This window comes from Nerophis lumbriciformis, linkage group LG08 (assembly GCF_033978685.3).
Source record: "Nerophis lumbriciformis linkage group LG08, RoL_Nlum_v2.1, whole genome shotgun sequence".
Taxonomy (NCBI): domain Eukaryota; kingdom Metazoa; phylum Chordata; class Actinopteri; order Syngnathiformes; family Syngnathidae; genus Nerophis; species Nerophis lumbriciformis.
In genome coordinates, this window is record NC_084555.2 from 39457241 (window position 1) to 39475089 (window position 17849).

At 39.9% G+C, this 17849-nt stretch overlaps 1 protein-coding gene across 6 annotated transcripts in view; it reads left to right on the plus strand.

Moving 5' to 3' along the window:
- The window catches only part of LOC133611779 (protein unc-79 homolog), a 132487-nt gene that overhangs the window by 76876 nt on the left and 37762 nt on the right, over positions 1-17849 (plus strand). For all 6 annotated transcript variants that reach the window (XR_009816035.2, XR_009816036.2, XM_061968907.2 and 3 more), the window contains exons 28-34: positions 956-1257; positions 3582-3764; positions 3935-4097; positions 9223-9372; positions 9459-10706; positions 16983-17084; positions 17667-17783. Coding sequence is in view for 4 of the 6 variants with exons in the window: in XM_061968907.2 (XP_061824891.2) it covers positions 956-1257; positions 3582-3764; positions 3935-4097; positions 9223-9372; positions 9459-10706; positions 16983-17084; positions 17667-17783 (2265 nt within the window). In the remaining 2 variants the exon portion in view is untranslated. The remainder of the gene's footprint in view (positions 1-955; positions 1258-3581; positions 3765-3934; positions 4098-9222; positions 9373-9458; positions 10707-16982; positions 17085-17666; positions 17784-17849) is intronic.

Sequence of the window (17849 nt, forward strand, 5' to 3'; positions counted from 1 at the left end):
TGCAAGTTAAAACTCTCTTATGCAAGGCGAAAACCGTTTATCAACAACACCCAGAAACACCGTCGGCTTCGCTGGGCCTGAGCTCATCTAAGATGGACTGATAGAAAGTGGAAAAGTGTTCTGTGGTCTGACGAGTCCGCAATTCAAATTATTTTTGGAAACTGTGGACGTCGTGTCCTCCGGACCAAAGAGGAAAAGAACCATCCGGATTGTTATAGGCGCAAAGTTGAAAAGCCAGCATCTGTGATGGTATGGAAGTGTATTAGTGCCCAAGACATGGGTAACTTACACATCTGTGAAGGTGCCATTAATGCTGAAAGGAACATACAGGTTTTGGAGCAACATATGTTGCCATCCAAGCAACGTTACCATGGACGCCCCTGCTTATTTCAGCAAGACAATGCCAAGCCACGTGTTACATCAACATGGCTTCATAGTAAAAGAGTGCGGGTACTAGATTGGCCTGCCTGTAGTCCAGACCTGTCTCCCATTGAAAATGTGTGGCACATTATGAAGCCTAAAATACCACAACGGAGACCCCCGGACTGTTGAACAACTTAAGCTGTACATCAAGCAAGAATGGGAAAGAATTCCACCTGAGAAGCTTAAAAAATGTGTCTCCTCAGTTCCCAAACGTTTACTGAGTATTGTTAAAAGGAAAGGACATGTAACACAGTGGTGAACATGCCCTTTCCCAACTACTTTGGCACGTGTTGCAGCCATGAAATTCTAAGTTAATTATTATTTGCAAAAAAAAATAAAGTTTATGAGTTTGAACATCAAATATCTTGTCTTTGTAGTGCATTCAATTGAATATGGGTTGAAAAGGATTTGCAAATCATTGTATTCCGTTTATATTTACATCTAACACAATTTCCCAACTCATTTGGAAACGGGGTTTGTAAATTCAAATTCATGTTTTCACGCCTCCTAATATTGCACCCTGATGCTTCAGGCTCGCTTGCAGCCCAGACACCATGTTCTGAAGATGACAGTATCATCAGGGACCTTCTTCCTGAGGACGCCGGCATAGACCACCAAACTGTCCACCAGCTCATCATGGTGCTCATGAAATTCATGGCCAAAGACAAGAGCAGCGCTGAAGCAGACATCGGCAGCGCCAAGGCCTTCAACACGGTGAAGCGTCACCTGTATGTGCTGCTGGGTTACGACCAACAGGAGGGCTGCTTTATGATTGCGCCTCAAAAGATGCGCACCTCCACGTGCTTTAACGCCTTCATTGCTGGCATTGCACAGGTGACTGGTACTTTACAATAAAAAACAACAACACCTTTTTAATAGACTTTGGGTGTAGTATATTACTGTGCTTTGTGCAGGCTTGTGAAAAATTCCCAAATTGGAATTTTGAATAAATTAATTTGAAGTAGGGATGTCCGATAATGGCTTTTTGCCGATATCCGATTTTCCAATTTTGTCCAACTCTTTAATTACCGATACCGATATCAACCGATATATGCAGTCGTGGAATTAACACATTATTATGCCTGCACTCTTTAGTATTTACATGTTGCCGCTAGGCGACATCATACGCAAATACGGTGTTAGCTTTCATTGCTATGCTGATGACACCCAACTCTACATGCCCCTAAAGCTGACCAACACGCCGGATTGTAGTCAGCAGGAGGCGTGTCTTAATGAAATTAAACAATGGATGTCCGCTAACTTCTTGCAACTCAACACTAAGAAAACGGAAATGCTGATTATCGGTCCTGCTAAACACCGACATTTATTTGATAATACCACCTTAACATTTGACAACCAAACAATTACACAAAGTGACTCAGTAAAGAATCTGGGTATTATCTTCGACCCAACTATCTCCTTTGAGTCACACATTAAGAGTGTTACTAAAACGGCCTTCTTTCATCTCCGTAATATCGCTAAAATTCGTTCCATTTTGTCCACTAGCGACGCTGAGATCATTATTCATGCGTTCGTTACGTCTCGTCTCGATTACTGTAACGTATTATTTTCGGGTCTCCCTACGTCTAGCATTAAAAGATTACAGTTGGTACAAAATGCGGCTGCTAGACTTTTGACAAGAACAAGAATGTTTGATCATATTACGCCTATACTGGCTCACCTGCACTGGCTTCCTGTGCACTTAAGATGTGACTTTAAGGTTTTACTACTTACGTATAAAATACTACACGGTCTAGCTCCAGCCTATCTTGCCGATTGTATTGTACCATATGTCCTGGCAAGAAATCTGCGTTCAAAGAACTCCGGCTTATTAGTGATTCCCAGAGCCCAAAAAAAGTCTGCGGGCTATAGAGCGTTTTCTATTCGGGCTCCAGCACTATGGAATGCCCTCCCGGTAACAGTTAGAGATGCTACCTCAGTAGAAACATTTAAGTCCCATCTCAAAACTCATTTGTATACTCTAGCCTTTGAATAGCCCCCCTTTTTTTTTTTTTTTAGACCAGTTGATCTGCCGTTTCTTTTCTTTTCTCCTCTGCTCCCCCCTACCCCTTGTGGAAGGGGAGACACACAGATCCGGTGGCCATGGATGGGGTGCTGGCTGTCCGGGGTCGGGACCCGGGGTGGACCGCTCGCCTGTATATCGGTTGGGAACATCTCTGCGCTGCTGACCCGTCTCCGCTCGGGATGGTTTCCTGCTGACCCCACTGTGGACTGGACTCTTACTGTTATGCTGGATCCACTATGGACTGGACTCTCACAATATTATGTTAGACCCACTCGACATCCATTGCATTCGGTCTCCCTAGAGGGGGGGGGGGGGTTACCCACATATGCGGTCCTCTCCAAGGTTTCTCATAGTCATTCACATCGACGTCCCACTGGGGTGAGTTTTTCCTTGCCCTTATGTGGGCTATACCGAGGATGTCGTTGTGGCTTGTGCAGCCCTTTGAGACACTTGTGATTTAGGGCTATATAAATAAACATTGATTGATTGATTGATCATTGATTGAATTTGGACAACCAGGTATGGTGAAGATAAGGTACTTTTAAATTTTTTTAATAAAATAAGATAAATAAATTAAAAACATTTTCTTGAATAAAAAAGAAAGTAAAACAATATAAAAACAGTTACATAGAAACTAGTAATTAATGAAAATTAGTAAAATTAACTGTTAAAGGTTAGTACTATTAGTGGACTAGCAACACGCACAATCATGTGTGCTTACGGACTGTATCCCTTGCAGACTGTATTGATATATATTGATATATAATGTAGGAACCAGAATATTAATAACAGAAAGAAACAACCCTTTTGTGTGAATGAGTGTGAATGAGTGTAAATGGGGGAGGGAGTTTTTTTGGGTTGGTGCACTAATTGTAAGTGTATCTTTTGTTTTTTATGTTGATTTAATTAAAAAAAAAAAAAAAAAATGATACTGATAATAAAAAAAACGATACCGATAATTTTCGATGTTACATTTTAACGCATTTATCGGACATCTCTAATTTGAAGAATTAGAATTTGAAAATAAGAAAAAAGTGGAATTGAATTTTTTGCATATCAGATAAATTCTTAATTTCTTCAATTCTGAATGTTGCACACGCCTGGCCAATACATTTAATTGTGTTTCTCTCAGGTCATGGACTATAACATCGGTTTAGGGAAGCAGCTGCTCCCCCTGGTGGTCCAGGTCTTAAAGTACTGCACTTGTCCTCAGCTGAGACACTATTTCCAGCAGCCACCTCGATGCTCTCTTTGGGCGCTGAGGCCACACATCAGGCAGATGTGGCTCAAAGCCCTGCTGGTCATCCTCTACAAGGTACTATTTGGAGTTTGCACGGAAATCTATTTTGTACTGAGCACATGGTAAATTACCCAAATTACCAGCATATTTATAACAATCAGACACATAGAAGGCTGAACTTTGATTGCAGCACTAGTTTGGTTGAGCCCCTGCACCAAATGAAATGTCATGTTTCTGTGCCTCAGTACCCTTACAGAGAAATGGACGGAAGTAAAGTTGTACTCCACCTGATCCACATTACCATCAACACCCTGAATGCCCAGTATCACAGCTGTCGTCCACACGCCACGGCCGGTCCTCTCTACAGCGACAACTCCAACATGAGCCGCTACAGTGAAAAGGAAAAAGGTGGAAATGTTCAGCTTGAACATTATTTGGCAAAATGTCTAAAAAATTAAATGGTGTCTTATACATTTTTTATGAAATCATAAGATTAAGAGCGTGCCGACAACCCTCAAGCTCAAGCATTTGTCACTTGAAAAATCTATGTGTGAACAGCTACATTTAGAATGTTAATATAGCTAAAAGGAGGTAAAGCTCCATCCAATTTTTTTTTTTTAAACATTGTAGTACAACAAATAATAACCTGATCTGATGAGGTAATATTTCAATACAACAAACTATAACCAGGTCTGATGATATGACATTACAGTACAAAAAATAACCTAATCCGATGAGGTAATATTGCAAAACAACAGATCATAACCTTATCTTAAAATATAAGCTGATCTGATGAGAAAATATTGCAATACAATAGGGATGTAACGGTTTTGTAGATAATGTTGTATTTCGGTTTCAAATCATTCACGCCATGCCGTGACGCGTGACGGGATCAAACAAAACTTAATGTGTAGGTTTTTTTTGTGGCGTTGGCCGGGTCAAAAAATAAACTACATCTCCCAGAATCCTCTGCGTAGCGCAGGACTGGCAAGGTGTAAGCAAAAAGTAAAATGTGTTTGTAGTAGATGATGAGACTTTATGTTTTCAGACATTTCATTAAAATCTGTCCATAACCTTGAGTTATGTTGCTAACAAAAGGACAAACAAACTCTGGTGAAAACATAACCTCTTTGGCGCAGGTAAGAAAGTCTGCGTTCTGCAAAGCAAAGCGCACAATTTTCGTCTCGAATATTTCGAAGGCTACACAGCCAGCTGGTCACGTTGCAGCGCATGGATGGCAATCACCAAAAAAAAAGTACATCGCTGGAAATACGAGTAAACTAAAAAAAAAAATACTCGATGAATCCTAAATCCATCCATTTTCTACTGCTTGTCTCTCTCGATGTCGGGGGGTATCCAGCTGTACTCCGCGGAAGGCAGGGCGCACTCTGGACAAGGGCTGCACAAGCCACAACGACATCCTCGGCTCAGATCCCACATCAGGGCAAGGAAAAACTCAGCCCAATGAGATAACAATGAGAAACCTTGGTGGCCTGGGCGACCGGTGCAATGGACGTCGAGTGGATCTAGCATAATATTGTGAGAGTCTAGTCAATAGTGGATCTAAGATAATAGTGAGAGTCCAGTCCATAGTGGGGCCAGCAGGAGACCATCCCGAGTGGGGACAGGAATGTTTTTGAATCTATGGTTGTTTTTTTTACAGTGTATTACTGTAATTGGAAAAAAGGATATCACTTTTTTTACAATTAAAAAACTGGCAGAATAAAAAAGTAGTACTGTTTTTCCATTTACATGAATATGTTGTAAAAAACACTGTATATTTTACAGTAAAATTCTGGTGACTGACTTGCCTTTTTTTTTTACTGTAAAATCTACAAAAAAAATTTTTGTGTATGTATAGGCAAATTTATATAATATCACTGTTACAAGTGGCCTTCTGCTGGCAGCCATAGCTGCGATTTGGCCCTCATTGAAAGCAAGTTTGACACCCCTGATGTAGATAATCCTCAAAGTTGAGGAAATGGTCGTTGACTTACTGACAATTGATTGCTAAATTGCTGTGCCCCTGCAACATTGTTTTGCTTGATGGCGGCCATGTTTTAACCATCCATCCCATCCATTTTCTACCGCTTGTCCCTTAACCAATCCTGCTCGAATTTTACAGACAGAAGAGTGTACATTTTTAAAGTCAATCTTGTAATTCTGTGGTCCAACTTTGGGCTTTAAAGGCCTACTGAAATGTGATTTTCTTATTTAAACGGGGATAGCAGGTCCATTCTATGTGTCATACTTGATCATTTCGCGATATTGCCATATTTTTGCTGAAAGGATTTAGTAGAGAACATCGACGATAAAGTTTGCAACTTTTGGTCGCTGATAAAAAAGCCTTGCCTGTACCGGAAGTAGCAGACAATATGCGTGACGTCACAGGTTGTGGAGCTCCTCACATCTGCACATTGTTTACAATCATGGCCACCAGCAGCGAGAGCGATTCGGACCAAGAAAGCGAAAATTTCCCCATTAATTTGAGCGAGGATGAAAGATTCGTGGATGAGGAAAGTTAGAGTGAAGGACTAGAGGGCAGTGGGAGCGATTCAGATAGGGAAGATGCTGTGAGAGGCGGGTGGGACCTGATATTCAGCTGGGAATGACTAAAACAGTAAATAAACACAAGACATATATATACTCTATTAGCCACAACACAACCAGGCTTATATTTAATATGCCACAAATTAATCCCGCATAACAAACACCTCCCCCACCCGTCCATATAACCTGCCAATACAACTCAAACACCTGCACAACACACTCAATCCCACAGCCCAAAGTACCGTTCACCTCCCCAAAGTTCATACGGCACATATATTTCCTCAAAGTCCCCAAAGTTACGTACGTGACATGCACATAGCGGCATGCACGTACGGGCAAGCGATCAAATGTTTGGAAGCCGGAGCTGCATGCGTACTCACGGTACCGTGTCTGCGCATCCAACTCAAAGTCCTCCTGGTAAGAGTCTCTGTTGTCCCAGTTCTCCACAAGCCAATGGTAAAGCTTGACTGTCATCTTTCGGGAATGTAAACAATTGAAACACCGGTGTGTTATCCGGCACACCAGTCAGGAGGGGCATTCTACGGCGGGGGTGCGTTATCCGGCACAACACCTGCCGCAATACACCGCTTCCCACCTACAGCTTTCTTCTTTGCTGTCTCCATTGTTCATTGAACAAATTGCAAAAGATTCACTAACACAGATGTCCAGAATACTGTGGAATTTTGCGATGAAAACAGACGACTTAATAGCTGGCCACCATGCTGTCCCAAAATGTCCTCTACAATCCGTGACGTCACGCGCAGACGTCATCGTACCGAGACGTTTTCAGCAGGATATTTTGCGCGAAATTTAAAATTGCACTTTAGTAAGCTAACCCGGCCGTATAGGCACGTGTTACAATCTTAAGATTTCATCATTGATATATAAACTATCAGACTGCGTGGTCGGTAGTAGTGGGTTTCAGTAGGCCTTTAAGAATACCATGTGGTGTATTGATTAGAAAAATAGTACAGACAACACAGTAGGAATATATGTTTTGCCAGTGGTTCAAGAGTAGTACGACTTTAAAACTACAAGTTTTGAAACCCTCTAAAACCATGTAAATGCTTTCTCAGCCTCTCATGTTCTAATGCTTACGTCCACTGAGGAGACTATACATTATTCTAAATCTATTTGTGTGTTTGTGCACAGCTTTGGTTCCATTCATTCCAATGCATTGATAGCAATCTTTTTGAGGCAAATGTTTCACAAAACACAAATTCTCCACAAACCTGAATACAACATTAACCCTGTAATGCAAAGTATTTGCAAATGTACTATGGTGGACAGTTGATATTATTGTCAAAGCTGCCCACCCGTCTAAACAGTGGACACCAGTGTGTCTGCCTACCCATTAATCAGCTGTTCTAAGTGCAAGGAAAACACCTTAAAAACAAGACGGCGGACAGACGTGAAAAAGTACAGCAGGAGAATATCTGTCCATCTCTTCCCGTCTGAGAGACGCTTGCAGTTAACGAATGAGTCGTTAACACTTATGAGTATTCATTTTGTGATTTGAGAAAATTGTGATTAATCCACTGAATTGCTGCTAATTCACTTTATTGAAAATACTTAATTGGCTGTAACTTTTGGGCTGCAAGTTAGAATGTAAATGTATCTTTTTTTAGCAACATTTTTCGTATATTATAGTCCCTGCTTCGATTAAACCTATAACGCATGAAATCTTAGAAAAATTTATGTTATTGAAAAATAAAGTTGGAATTTTTTTGGTCTGCTTTGAGAAAAAATACCAGATGTAGTCATATCTCAGATAACATAGTATGACAGTTAAAACATTGTCTTCAGACATTTATTTCCTTTAGACCTCATCAGATCAGGTTATAATTTGTATTGTATAACGGTATCAAAATCTCATAGTTCGATATTATCACGGTATTAAGGGCACGGTACAATATGATTGTGTTATATGTCCAAAAAAAAAAAAAGGATACCTAAAAATGCCATAGTAAATCAAATGAAGTGGCAGGAATATTTAGGATAAACACACTTGCTGCAATTAAACACGAACATAATGTTCTAATCATACTACAAACATGTGTTTTTAAGTGCAAACACTTGTTCAAAAACATCCACTATTTCAAGCGAATATTAAAAATAATAACTTACAGTTGATGTCTTTATAATGACAATATAAACACCCAGTGTGAAACAATAATGTTCACTTTTGTGTTTTTCAACTTTTACTTTCTGACAAGCAGTGTCCTCCACAGTGGACATGTTTATATCAGTCTGGTATATGTTGTTTCTCAGAAAAGTTAACTAACAATTCAACTTTTAATACTGTAAATACCTCACAAACTGGTGATTGGCTTCGCTGGCTTCAAATATATTTTGTGGGTGACGGATTGTGCAGCCCTTTGAGACACTCGTGATTTAGGGCTATATAAGTAAACATTGATTGATTGATTGATTGATTGACTGAAAAACTGGCAGCTCTATCGACATAAAAACTATGTTATACTGTAAATCTACACTGTAAGATCTATATTCTAATCTTTACAGTGTACAATTTAATTGGTAACATGCTTTGAAATCATAAGTCCAGCAGATATTTAAGTATTTATTTTTATTTTGACAAAAAAAACATGTTTGTAAAGTATAATTTTTGATAATATTAAAGTTTAAAAGGTATGCAATTTTGTGCAGTACATATATTTCTTCTGTCAAAATGGAAGAAACAAATACATTTAGTAAGAAATTATAAAGTATTTCACTAAAAAAATTTATTTCCAGGTGTTTGCGGGCCATTTAAAATGATGGGGCGGGTCAGATCTGGCCCCCGGGCCTTGAGTTTGACACTCGTGATCTACATGAATGCTAGCATGTCTTCATAAGACCAACCCATAGGGGGCGCCACAAATGTAATTTGCAGTCACGTGATAGGGTGGAATGAGACTGAGATGTCCTTTTTAAACACTATACTCATAATAGGGCAACAATGTCCCTCCCACCTATATTTCAGAGGAGGACAGCGTGTTTGATGAGTCCGATGTTCATGACACACCCACGGGTGCCGCTAACAAGGAGTCACAGACCTTCTTTGCCCGTCTGAAGAGGATTGGTGGCAGCAAGTCTGTGAAGTACCAGCCTGTCGAGCTCAATGCAAAGAAAAGTAAGAGCATCAACAGTTCAGCTTACATTCACGTAAAATATTTTGGTTTCTCGATGTCTTTTTTTTTGTACTCTTTCCTGCTTCAGGTGAAATTGAGCTGTCGGAATATCGGGAAGCCAGCGCCCTCCAGGACAGCATCCTGCACTGTGTTAGAGAGGAGAGCACCAGGAAGAAGCGCCTGCAGGCCATGAACAAGCAGAAGTCTCTCGACATTTCCAACACTGACTCCATCCTCTTTAATTTGGACGAACATCGACGCAAATCCTGCATCGACCGCTGCGACTTGCAGGCACCCCCTGTGGTCTTGCCCCCATCCGCCGCCGCTCACAGCAGACGACACGGCAAAGGATCTTCCGATGGCTCCTCGGTTCGAGTGGAAGGTGGCAATGCTGTGGACCGACGGGGCTCTCGAGGCGGACAGTCTGACAGCTCCAAGCCTGTTATACCAGAGGTCCGCCTCAGCTGCATGGAGACCTTTGAGGACAGGCTGGATCAGGATTCTGCTGGGGAGTCCGCTGCAGGGAAGGAGGACACAGACCTCATTGACCTCTCCTCCGACTGCACCTCCATTCCGGAAAAACACTCGCTGCTCTCCATGTCTGACACCGACTCTTTAGTCTTTGAATCCTTGCCTCCGCTTCGGATTGTTGAGAGCGATGAGGACTTTGACCTCAACACCTTGATAGGCACAAAGTTCAGTGGAAGTCCAAAAGTTGTGGCCTCCCCTGCAAGTAGCAACACCTTGCGGCTGTCCCCCGTGGTGCAGGTGAGTGTCGAGGACTGCTCCAGTCACAAAAAGATTCCAGACCTTCTGACAGGAGAACAAGGCTCTGAGGAGTTGCTTTTGGAGAAGAAGTTGACGCCCTCCAGCTCCTTGGAGCTGCCTGAGCGACTGGAAAACATCTGCCATGAGAGCCCCATCATGACCCTGAAGCAGAAGAGAGACTTGCTGAGGAAGACCCCACATGTGCCTGACACCTCATTGGACGACAATTACGGAATGTCTGAGGAGGCGAAGGGCTCCAGTCCCTCCGGCAGGACAATCTTCTTAGACATCCCAGAAGACAACTTCGAACCTCTATCCTCCCCAGAGAAAAGCAATGACGAGGAAGAGTACGGTGATGACGAGGAAGACGATGACATGGGCGATGAAGCGGACAGCGACCTGAAACATCACGATGGCGATGAAAACGATGAGGCAGAGTTTAAGATCCAAATCGTTCCTCGACAGCGGAAACAAAGGAAAATAGCTGTGAGCGCCATCCAGAGGGAGTACCTGGACATCTCATTCAACACGTTTGATAAAGTTGGCAGCGAGCAGATCACAGACCCTGGTGAGTCTGACAGAAATATCATGCTAGTACAGTATTCTGCTTGAAAGTTGTACAACACAAAACACATCATTTACATAAACAATTTTTCCCACAAGTCTAAACAAACATTCATCCATCCATTTTCTACTGCTTGTCCATAACGGGTTCACGGGGGGTGCTGGAGCCTATCTCAGCTGCAGTCGGGCGGAAGGCGGGGTACACCCTGGACAAGTCGCTACCTCATCACAGGGCCAAAACAGATAGACAGACAACATTCACACTCTCCTTAATTGGCATAATCTGCAAATTTAAGCAATGAAGGTTTTTCATAAAGTAAGTAAAAATCTTAAGAAGCAAAACAAATATGTTTGGAATAACAAACAAACGTTCTTCTCTCTTCTTTTTTTATTTTTAATGTCACATGATGGAGCTGCTTGCCAGTACTTTTAGATGGGGGAGGAGCCAACATCACCATTCGTTCTTGTTGAAAAGAGTGCTACATGCTTTCATTTCAGAATCTCCCAAAGTCTCCACTAGATTTGTCGCGAGTTACTTTTTTGATCAAAAGTATCTAGAGGGCTCTCATTCCTTGTTAAATATTGCAACAAAGTCACTAAGTTGCAGAGGTGGGACCAAGTCATTGTTTTGCAAGTCACAAGTAAGTCTCAAGTCTTGCAGAGGTGGGACCAAGTCATTGTTTTGCAAGTCACAAGTAAGTCTCAAGTCTTTGCCCTCAAGTCTCGAGTCAAGTCCCGAGTCAAGACAGGCAAGTCCCGAGTCAAGTCCAAAGTCAAGACTGGAAAGTCTCAAGTCAAGTCCCAAGTCCTGCATTTTGAATTTCGAGTCCTTTCAAGTCCTTTTAACCACAGACTAATATATTTACACAGATTGTGTATGCTTTTAAAACGATGTATTTATTCATTAAAACAAGTGCATTTGAAATTGCAGTGGAAAAAATAGTGCTGACATTGCACTTCATAATAGCACTATTAACTAGTCATTTTAAACATTTAACTAATTCATTTACAGAATAAACACATTTGCAAAAACAAGTGCAACTGTACTTATTTGCACAAAAGTGTTAACATTGTATTTCCATGGCATATTGCATTGTAACTAGTTCCACAGCAGTTTCTATCCTGTTCTTACCTTATCTCATTGATCTCATCTCATACTGTATGTGTGTTGATGTGTGTGTGGACATGAAAAACATAACAAATACATGAACATAACAATGAACAGAGTTGTACTTTTTAGATGTCAGGGTCCTATGCAATATGTACACATTCTTAATATAGTATACATTTTAACTGACCTTTATTTGAATACGTTTGTCTTTTTGTAGGTGGCTAAAATACGCGGTGCTGCTGACCGCCGTCTAACGTTACGTTACTGTGTGTGAAACATTGACTAACGTAACATTATGTGTAGGTACCTCATGCAACCCTGCTTAAAAAAAATCACTTGACAAAAAGTATGAATAAGGTAGCAAACTGCAGTGGACGCAACAGATTGCCGTGTTTGCAATGACGTTATAACCATAGACATCTTATAAGTAGACGCAGCATTCGCTGCTGTGACACGAGCAATTTGGCCGCCATCTTAAAGTGGTGATGAGGAGCTGCGAGCAGCCTAAACTGACAGTTAACAGGTAGAAAAACAGCGTTCAGCGTTTTCCTCCTCAAATGAGCGGACTGTTGAAAATAGGAATCGGGGGATTACTTTTCACAAGTAAGATTTAACATTAACGTACTATTGGTTGTATTTTGTGAAAATAATATTACCACAGAGTTGAGAAGGAGCAAAGATCTTCAATATTTGTATGTGAAAATGACAAATAAATCTTCTGGGGGATTATGACGCCCCTACAGGGGTTTGGTTTACAAACTTTCTGACCCACCTAAAACAAAATTCAGCAGCCGCCACTGATTATGATGTGTTCTCATTTTAGGCAAAGTATAATACAATACTCTCTTAACAGTATAATTGTAACCAGGAATAAGTCTTCAAGTAACAATATTCAAATACTAACATTGTTGGGTAAGACAGAATTTAGTTTTATTCTGAATCCAGTGAAACAGATTGGTGGTTTCAGCTGATATAAAGACTTTCAGGTGTTTATATATGTTTATGTTAAAGTATTTGGCAGACGCTTTTATCCAAAGCAACATACATAAAAAATACATATAAAACAATCACTGTAAACATTATCATTTAAGGGAAGAATGTAATACAAAATATCAATACAAAGTGTCAAGACAGAATAAACTCTCTGCTGCTGCAGCAACAGAGATACAGTCTATAAGATATATATATATATATATATATATATATATATATATATATATATATATATATAATGTATTCATACATTGTTTATGTAGAATATACGCATGTTTATATAACCTAATCATATTGTTTCTTCAACTTAAAAATAGCTGACCGTTTGTTCCCCCTTCTCTGGGATTATATTCCCAGTTTTGATCTCGGACATCTGGTCACTTATAGCATATAAGAATATTCTATTACTGTTAAGCAAACTATGAATAATAAAACATGTGTCCTTTATCATAGCTACACGTATGACAAAAAAGCGTGTGAAAATCAGTGGTATTCAGTGAGGTAAGATGAATTAAATGCGCTAACAGTGCATTGCTCCTGCCAAATGAATTGCACTGAGTGGAGCGGATCACCACTCCAAGATGGCGGCCCTGCGTCTCGTCAGCGCCAGTAGGCAGTAGTGGTCGATGCTGCGTCTACTTACAAGATGTCTATGGTTATAACGTTAGCAGTGAGTTTACAGCCTCACTGATTTAACTACACAGCAAATAAAAGTTACGTTACTTAGCCAATAAACGTTAGCTTACATTAAAAACTTACCGTTCTGTTTGCAACTTTAAATGTCGAACGAAGTTGGAAGTTGTTGCAATTTGTTTTTTGTTGACCAAGTCGTAGTTTTAATACCCGAACGGAACTATCTTTGGCGTCATTTTTCCTCACCAGTGCGTTGTTTGAGAGCTCTTCTTTGTTGGTTGTTCTGCAATTTGATTGGATGAATGCCGTGGGACGAAAACAGCATGGATCTAATTCGATTGGCTGTTGTACTGACAGACACACACGCTGACAAAGCGCACACTCCCTGACAGACACACACACATACACATTGGAAGATATGGAGCGCTCCCGAATAACTTTTTAATCGTTGGGTTTTGGGGAAAGTAGCAAGTCATGTCAAGTCAAAAGGCTCAAGTCCAAGTGAAGTCACAAGTCATTGATATTAAAGTCCAAGTCGAGTTGCAAGTCTCTTTACAAATTGTCAAGTCGAGTCTAAAGTCATCAAATTCATGACTCGAGTCTGACTCGAGTCCAAGTCATGTGACTCGAGTCCACACCTCTGCTAAGTTGGCAGAGCTAATGACCCCTCCTGCTCCGTCTTTTTGTTCTCTGGCAGACCACAGGCGTTAATATGTCTTTATAAGAAAACGAAAACATTTGGCTCCAAATTAATGGTGATGATCCAAATGTATGTGTGGTCTATTAATATACAGTTGTTCCTCCTCACATCGTGCTTCAAATATTGTTATTTTGTTGTTTTTTGTAAGCATATTCTACAACAGTTTGCCCTAAATTCAGGCATGTGAAATTTCTGCTAAAACGCGTTTGTAAACATTAATTTTCGCGTCAAAACATCACCAACAAACAACATTTGTTGAACACTCGCCTCAGCCGCAGGTACTTGCTGTTCTTATGGGGTGCCAAATGTAAAAGATCAGTCACACCTTTCTAGCAAATATTGTTCTCAGATTTAACTCACTTTTCTCACATTTAGTTAATTTTCATCACATTCAAGTTAAAATTAAATGTAAGTCTAAAATGTTATTTTACACTGAATCTTGTATCTAAATGTTGAATCTAAATCTAAATGTTGAATCTAAACCTAATTGTTAAATCTGAACATAAATGTTAAATCTAAATCCAAATCTCAAATATAAATTTAAATGTGAGTGCTAAATGTTAAATCTAAACCTAAAGTTTAAATCTAAATTTTAAATCTAAATTCAAATCTTAAATCTGAATCTAAATCTAAATATGAACGCTAAATGTTAAATCTAAATGTAAATGATAAATCTAAACCTAAATGTTAAATCTAAATGTTAAATCTATACCTACATTTTAAATCTAAATCTTAAATGTAAACCTAAATGTTAAAAATAAATCTTTAATATAAATGTGAGCGCTAAATATCTCGCCAAGTGTAAAGATGAATATTTATAGAATGCCAATATTCCAACAATCCGAGGCATTGTGTACGGCAAAGTAATGTTCATATGTGACACAGTCATGAAGTGACAGCACAGCGAAATGATGAAAGACAAATACAAATAGAAATATGTGTATTCATGCACACTGCAATCCTCGGTGTGAGAAACAATTCCATTCATTGTCAAACGCGGAAGTGCAGTGCCAGGTGTTTGAGTGTCTAATTGTCTTTATGCAACACACCATGCACACTCACACATGTTTTAAATATGCAACTTTATTGGCATTATTTGTCATTAAGCATCTGTCATATTTCCTTCTTCGAAGTCAGAAAGATGTAGGGGTGTCGTGTACTGTGAGGCAGAGATGTGGGCGCGGCTTTGCGGCTGAGGGGCTTCGGATTGGTGGAATTTTGACATTCTATATATATTCATCTTCACACTGAGCAAGAGATTGAGCGCTCACTTTCAGATTTGAGATTTAGATTTAGATTTAAGATTTGGATTTAGATTTAAAATTTGGATTTAACATTTAGGTTTAGATTTAACATTTAGCGCTCACATTTAGATGTAATATTTATATTTAACATTTAACATTTAGGCTTGGATTTAGATTTAGATTAAACATTTAGGTTTGGTTTTAACATTTAGGTTTAGATTTAAAATGTAGCCCTCACCTTTAGATTAAAATTTAAGATTTAGATTTAGATTCAACCTTAAGGTTTAGAGTCAACATTTAGGTTTAGATTCAACATTTAGCGCTCATTTTATATTCATATTTAAGATTTGTATTTAACATTTAGGTTTAGATTTATCATTAAGAGTTCTATTTAACATTTAGATTTATATGTAAGATTTAAATTTAGCATTTCGATTCAGCATTAAGATTTAAATTGAACATTTAGATAATTACATTTTATAGTCAACATTTAATTTAAACTTAAATGTGATGAAAATGTTATGAACATTTGCTAAATGTGAGAAAAGTGAGTAAAATCTGAGAAATATATCCGCTCGAAAAGTATGACTGAGCTTTTACATTCGGCACCCCATATCCTCTTGCCTAAACGTCACACTGAGTTGCAGGACAGGAAGAAAAAGGCTCGCTAGCTAGCTAACTTGATGTCACCTATGTTTGCTCTTTGGGCCACGACAGCTGTCCACTTTGCTGCTAATCATATTTGGATGATTACAATCTTAACACTGTTAGTTCCCAACCAATTGTAGTTCTAGAATATTTTCTATTAGCCAGCTAGACGGTATATTTTTGACCTGACGAATTGTAAACAGAGGTGACAACACTGGGAGTATATTACCCGAATGGGCATGGCTACAGTATAGAGTTGCCAAATGGGAAAATATTTGAGTTCTTTGCACGCATGTTTTAGAATTGTACATTACATTTTCAATGATAATAATGTTAGTAATTTATTCACAAATTGTTCCGTGAATGTTCCTCTTTTTTTCCACAAAGTGTCTTCACGTCCCTGTAAATTAAGAATTTTGAAGCACAAAAATGGCTAAGTGAACAAAAAAATAACGATACTACAATAGTATTAACCACCACATGAGAACAAACCAATCAGAGCACGCTATTCAGTATTGTGACCACTGATTGGCCCGCCCTTTGGCAGCATTAAAAGAGTGTAAAGCTGACTAAAGGGTGTTATCTCACCTCTCGGGGGCTATCATACATTCTGTATTGTTGAAAATGTAATTAAAAGGTAGTAAACATTTTTTTAATGCTGTGTGTATTAAAAATATATCCGGTTTATAATTAATGACTTCTGCTTCGCGGAAATTCATTTTTCCGGTGATATCCAGCAACAATTGACAGCGATAAACAGGAGACTACTTTATAGGAAACACTGGATTAAAAAAATCATGCATTATTACTGTAATTTTGTGTCGTCAGCTGGGATAGGCTCCAGCACGCAACCCTGAACAAAAGAAGCTGAATTACATGAATTACATTCAAAGAACTGTGCTCCATTTGTTGGATTTAGTGAGGCTGACTGACCAATGCATCACCTTGCAGATAACAAAGCTCTGTCTACTTTGGAAAAGCCGCGGGAATCTTCCTCGGCTCCGACGCTTGAAGCCGCAATGCCCGAAACAAGCCACCGCTCTTCAGTTTCCGGTAGGAATCTGACACACCTTACTTAGTCGCTGATTTCTTCCATCCATCCATCCATTTTTTACCACTTATCCCTTCTGGGATTGCGGGGGGTCGCTGGAGCCTATCTCAGCTGCAGTCGGGCGGTAGGCAGGGTACTCCCTGGACAAGTCACAACCTCATTGCAGGGCCAGCACAGATAGACAGACAACATTCACACTCACATTCACACACTAGGGACCATTTAGTCTTGCCAATCAACCTATCCCCAGGTGCATGTTTTTGGAGGTGGGAGAAAGCCGGAGTACCCACGCAGTCATGGGTAGAACATGCAAACTCCACACAGAAAGATCCCGAGCGCAGGATCGAACCCAGGACATTCGTATTGTGGGACAGATGTACTAACCCCTCTTCCACTGTGCTGCCCTTGCTGATTTCTTTCAAAATAAAAATAGCTAATGGCGTATTTTTTATACTGACCATCTGTTTCACTCTGTATCCTTGAAACGTCCCTTTTCTCTGTGACCTCACACATTATCTTCCTACATGGCTCCTCAAACAGGAATACCAATCTCTTTAAGTTTTTGTCCCTGTGTGACCTTACAGCTCAGTACCGTCAAGTGAAGCGAGGCTCCCTGGGGGCGCTGACCATGAGCCAGCTGATGAAGCGGCAGCTGGAGCATCAATCCAGCGCACCGCATAACATCAGCACCTGGGACACAGGTTAGTCAGTCAGTCATTCTTTGCTGAAGCAACAAAAATGGAATTTACCTCAATGAATGGTCTTTC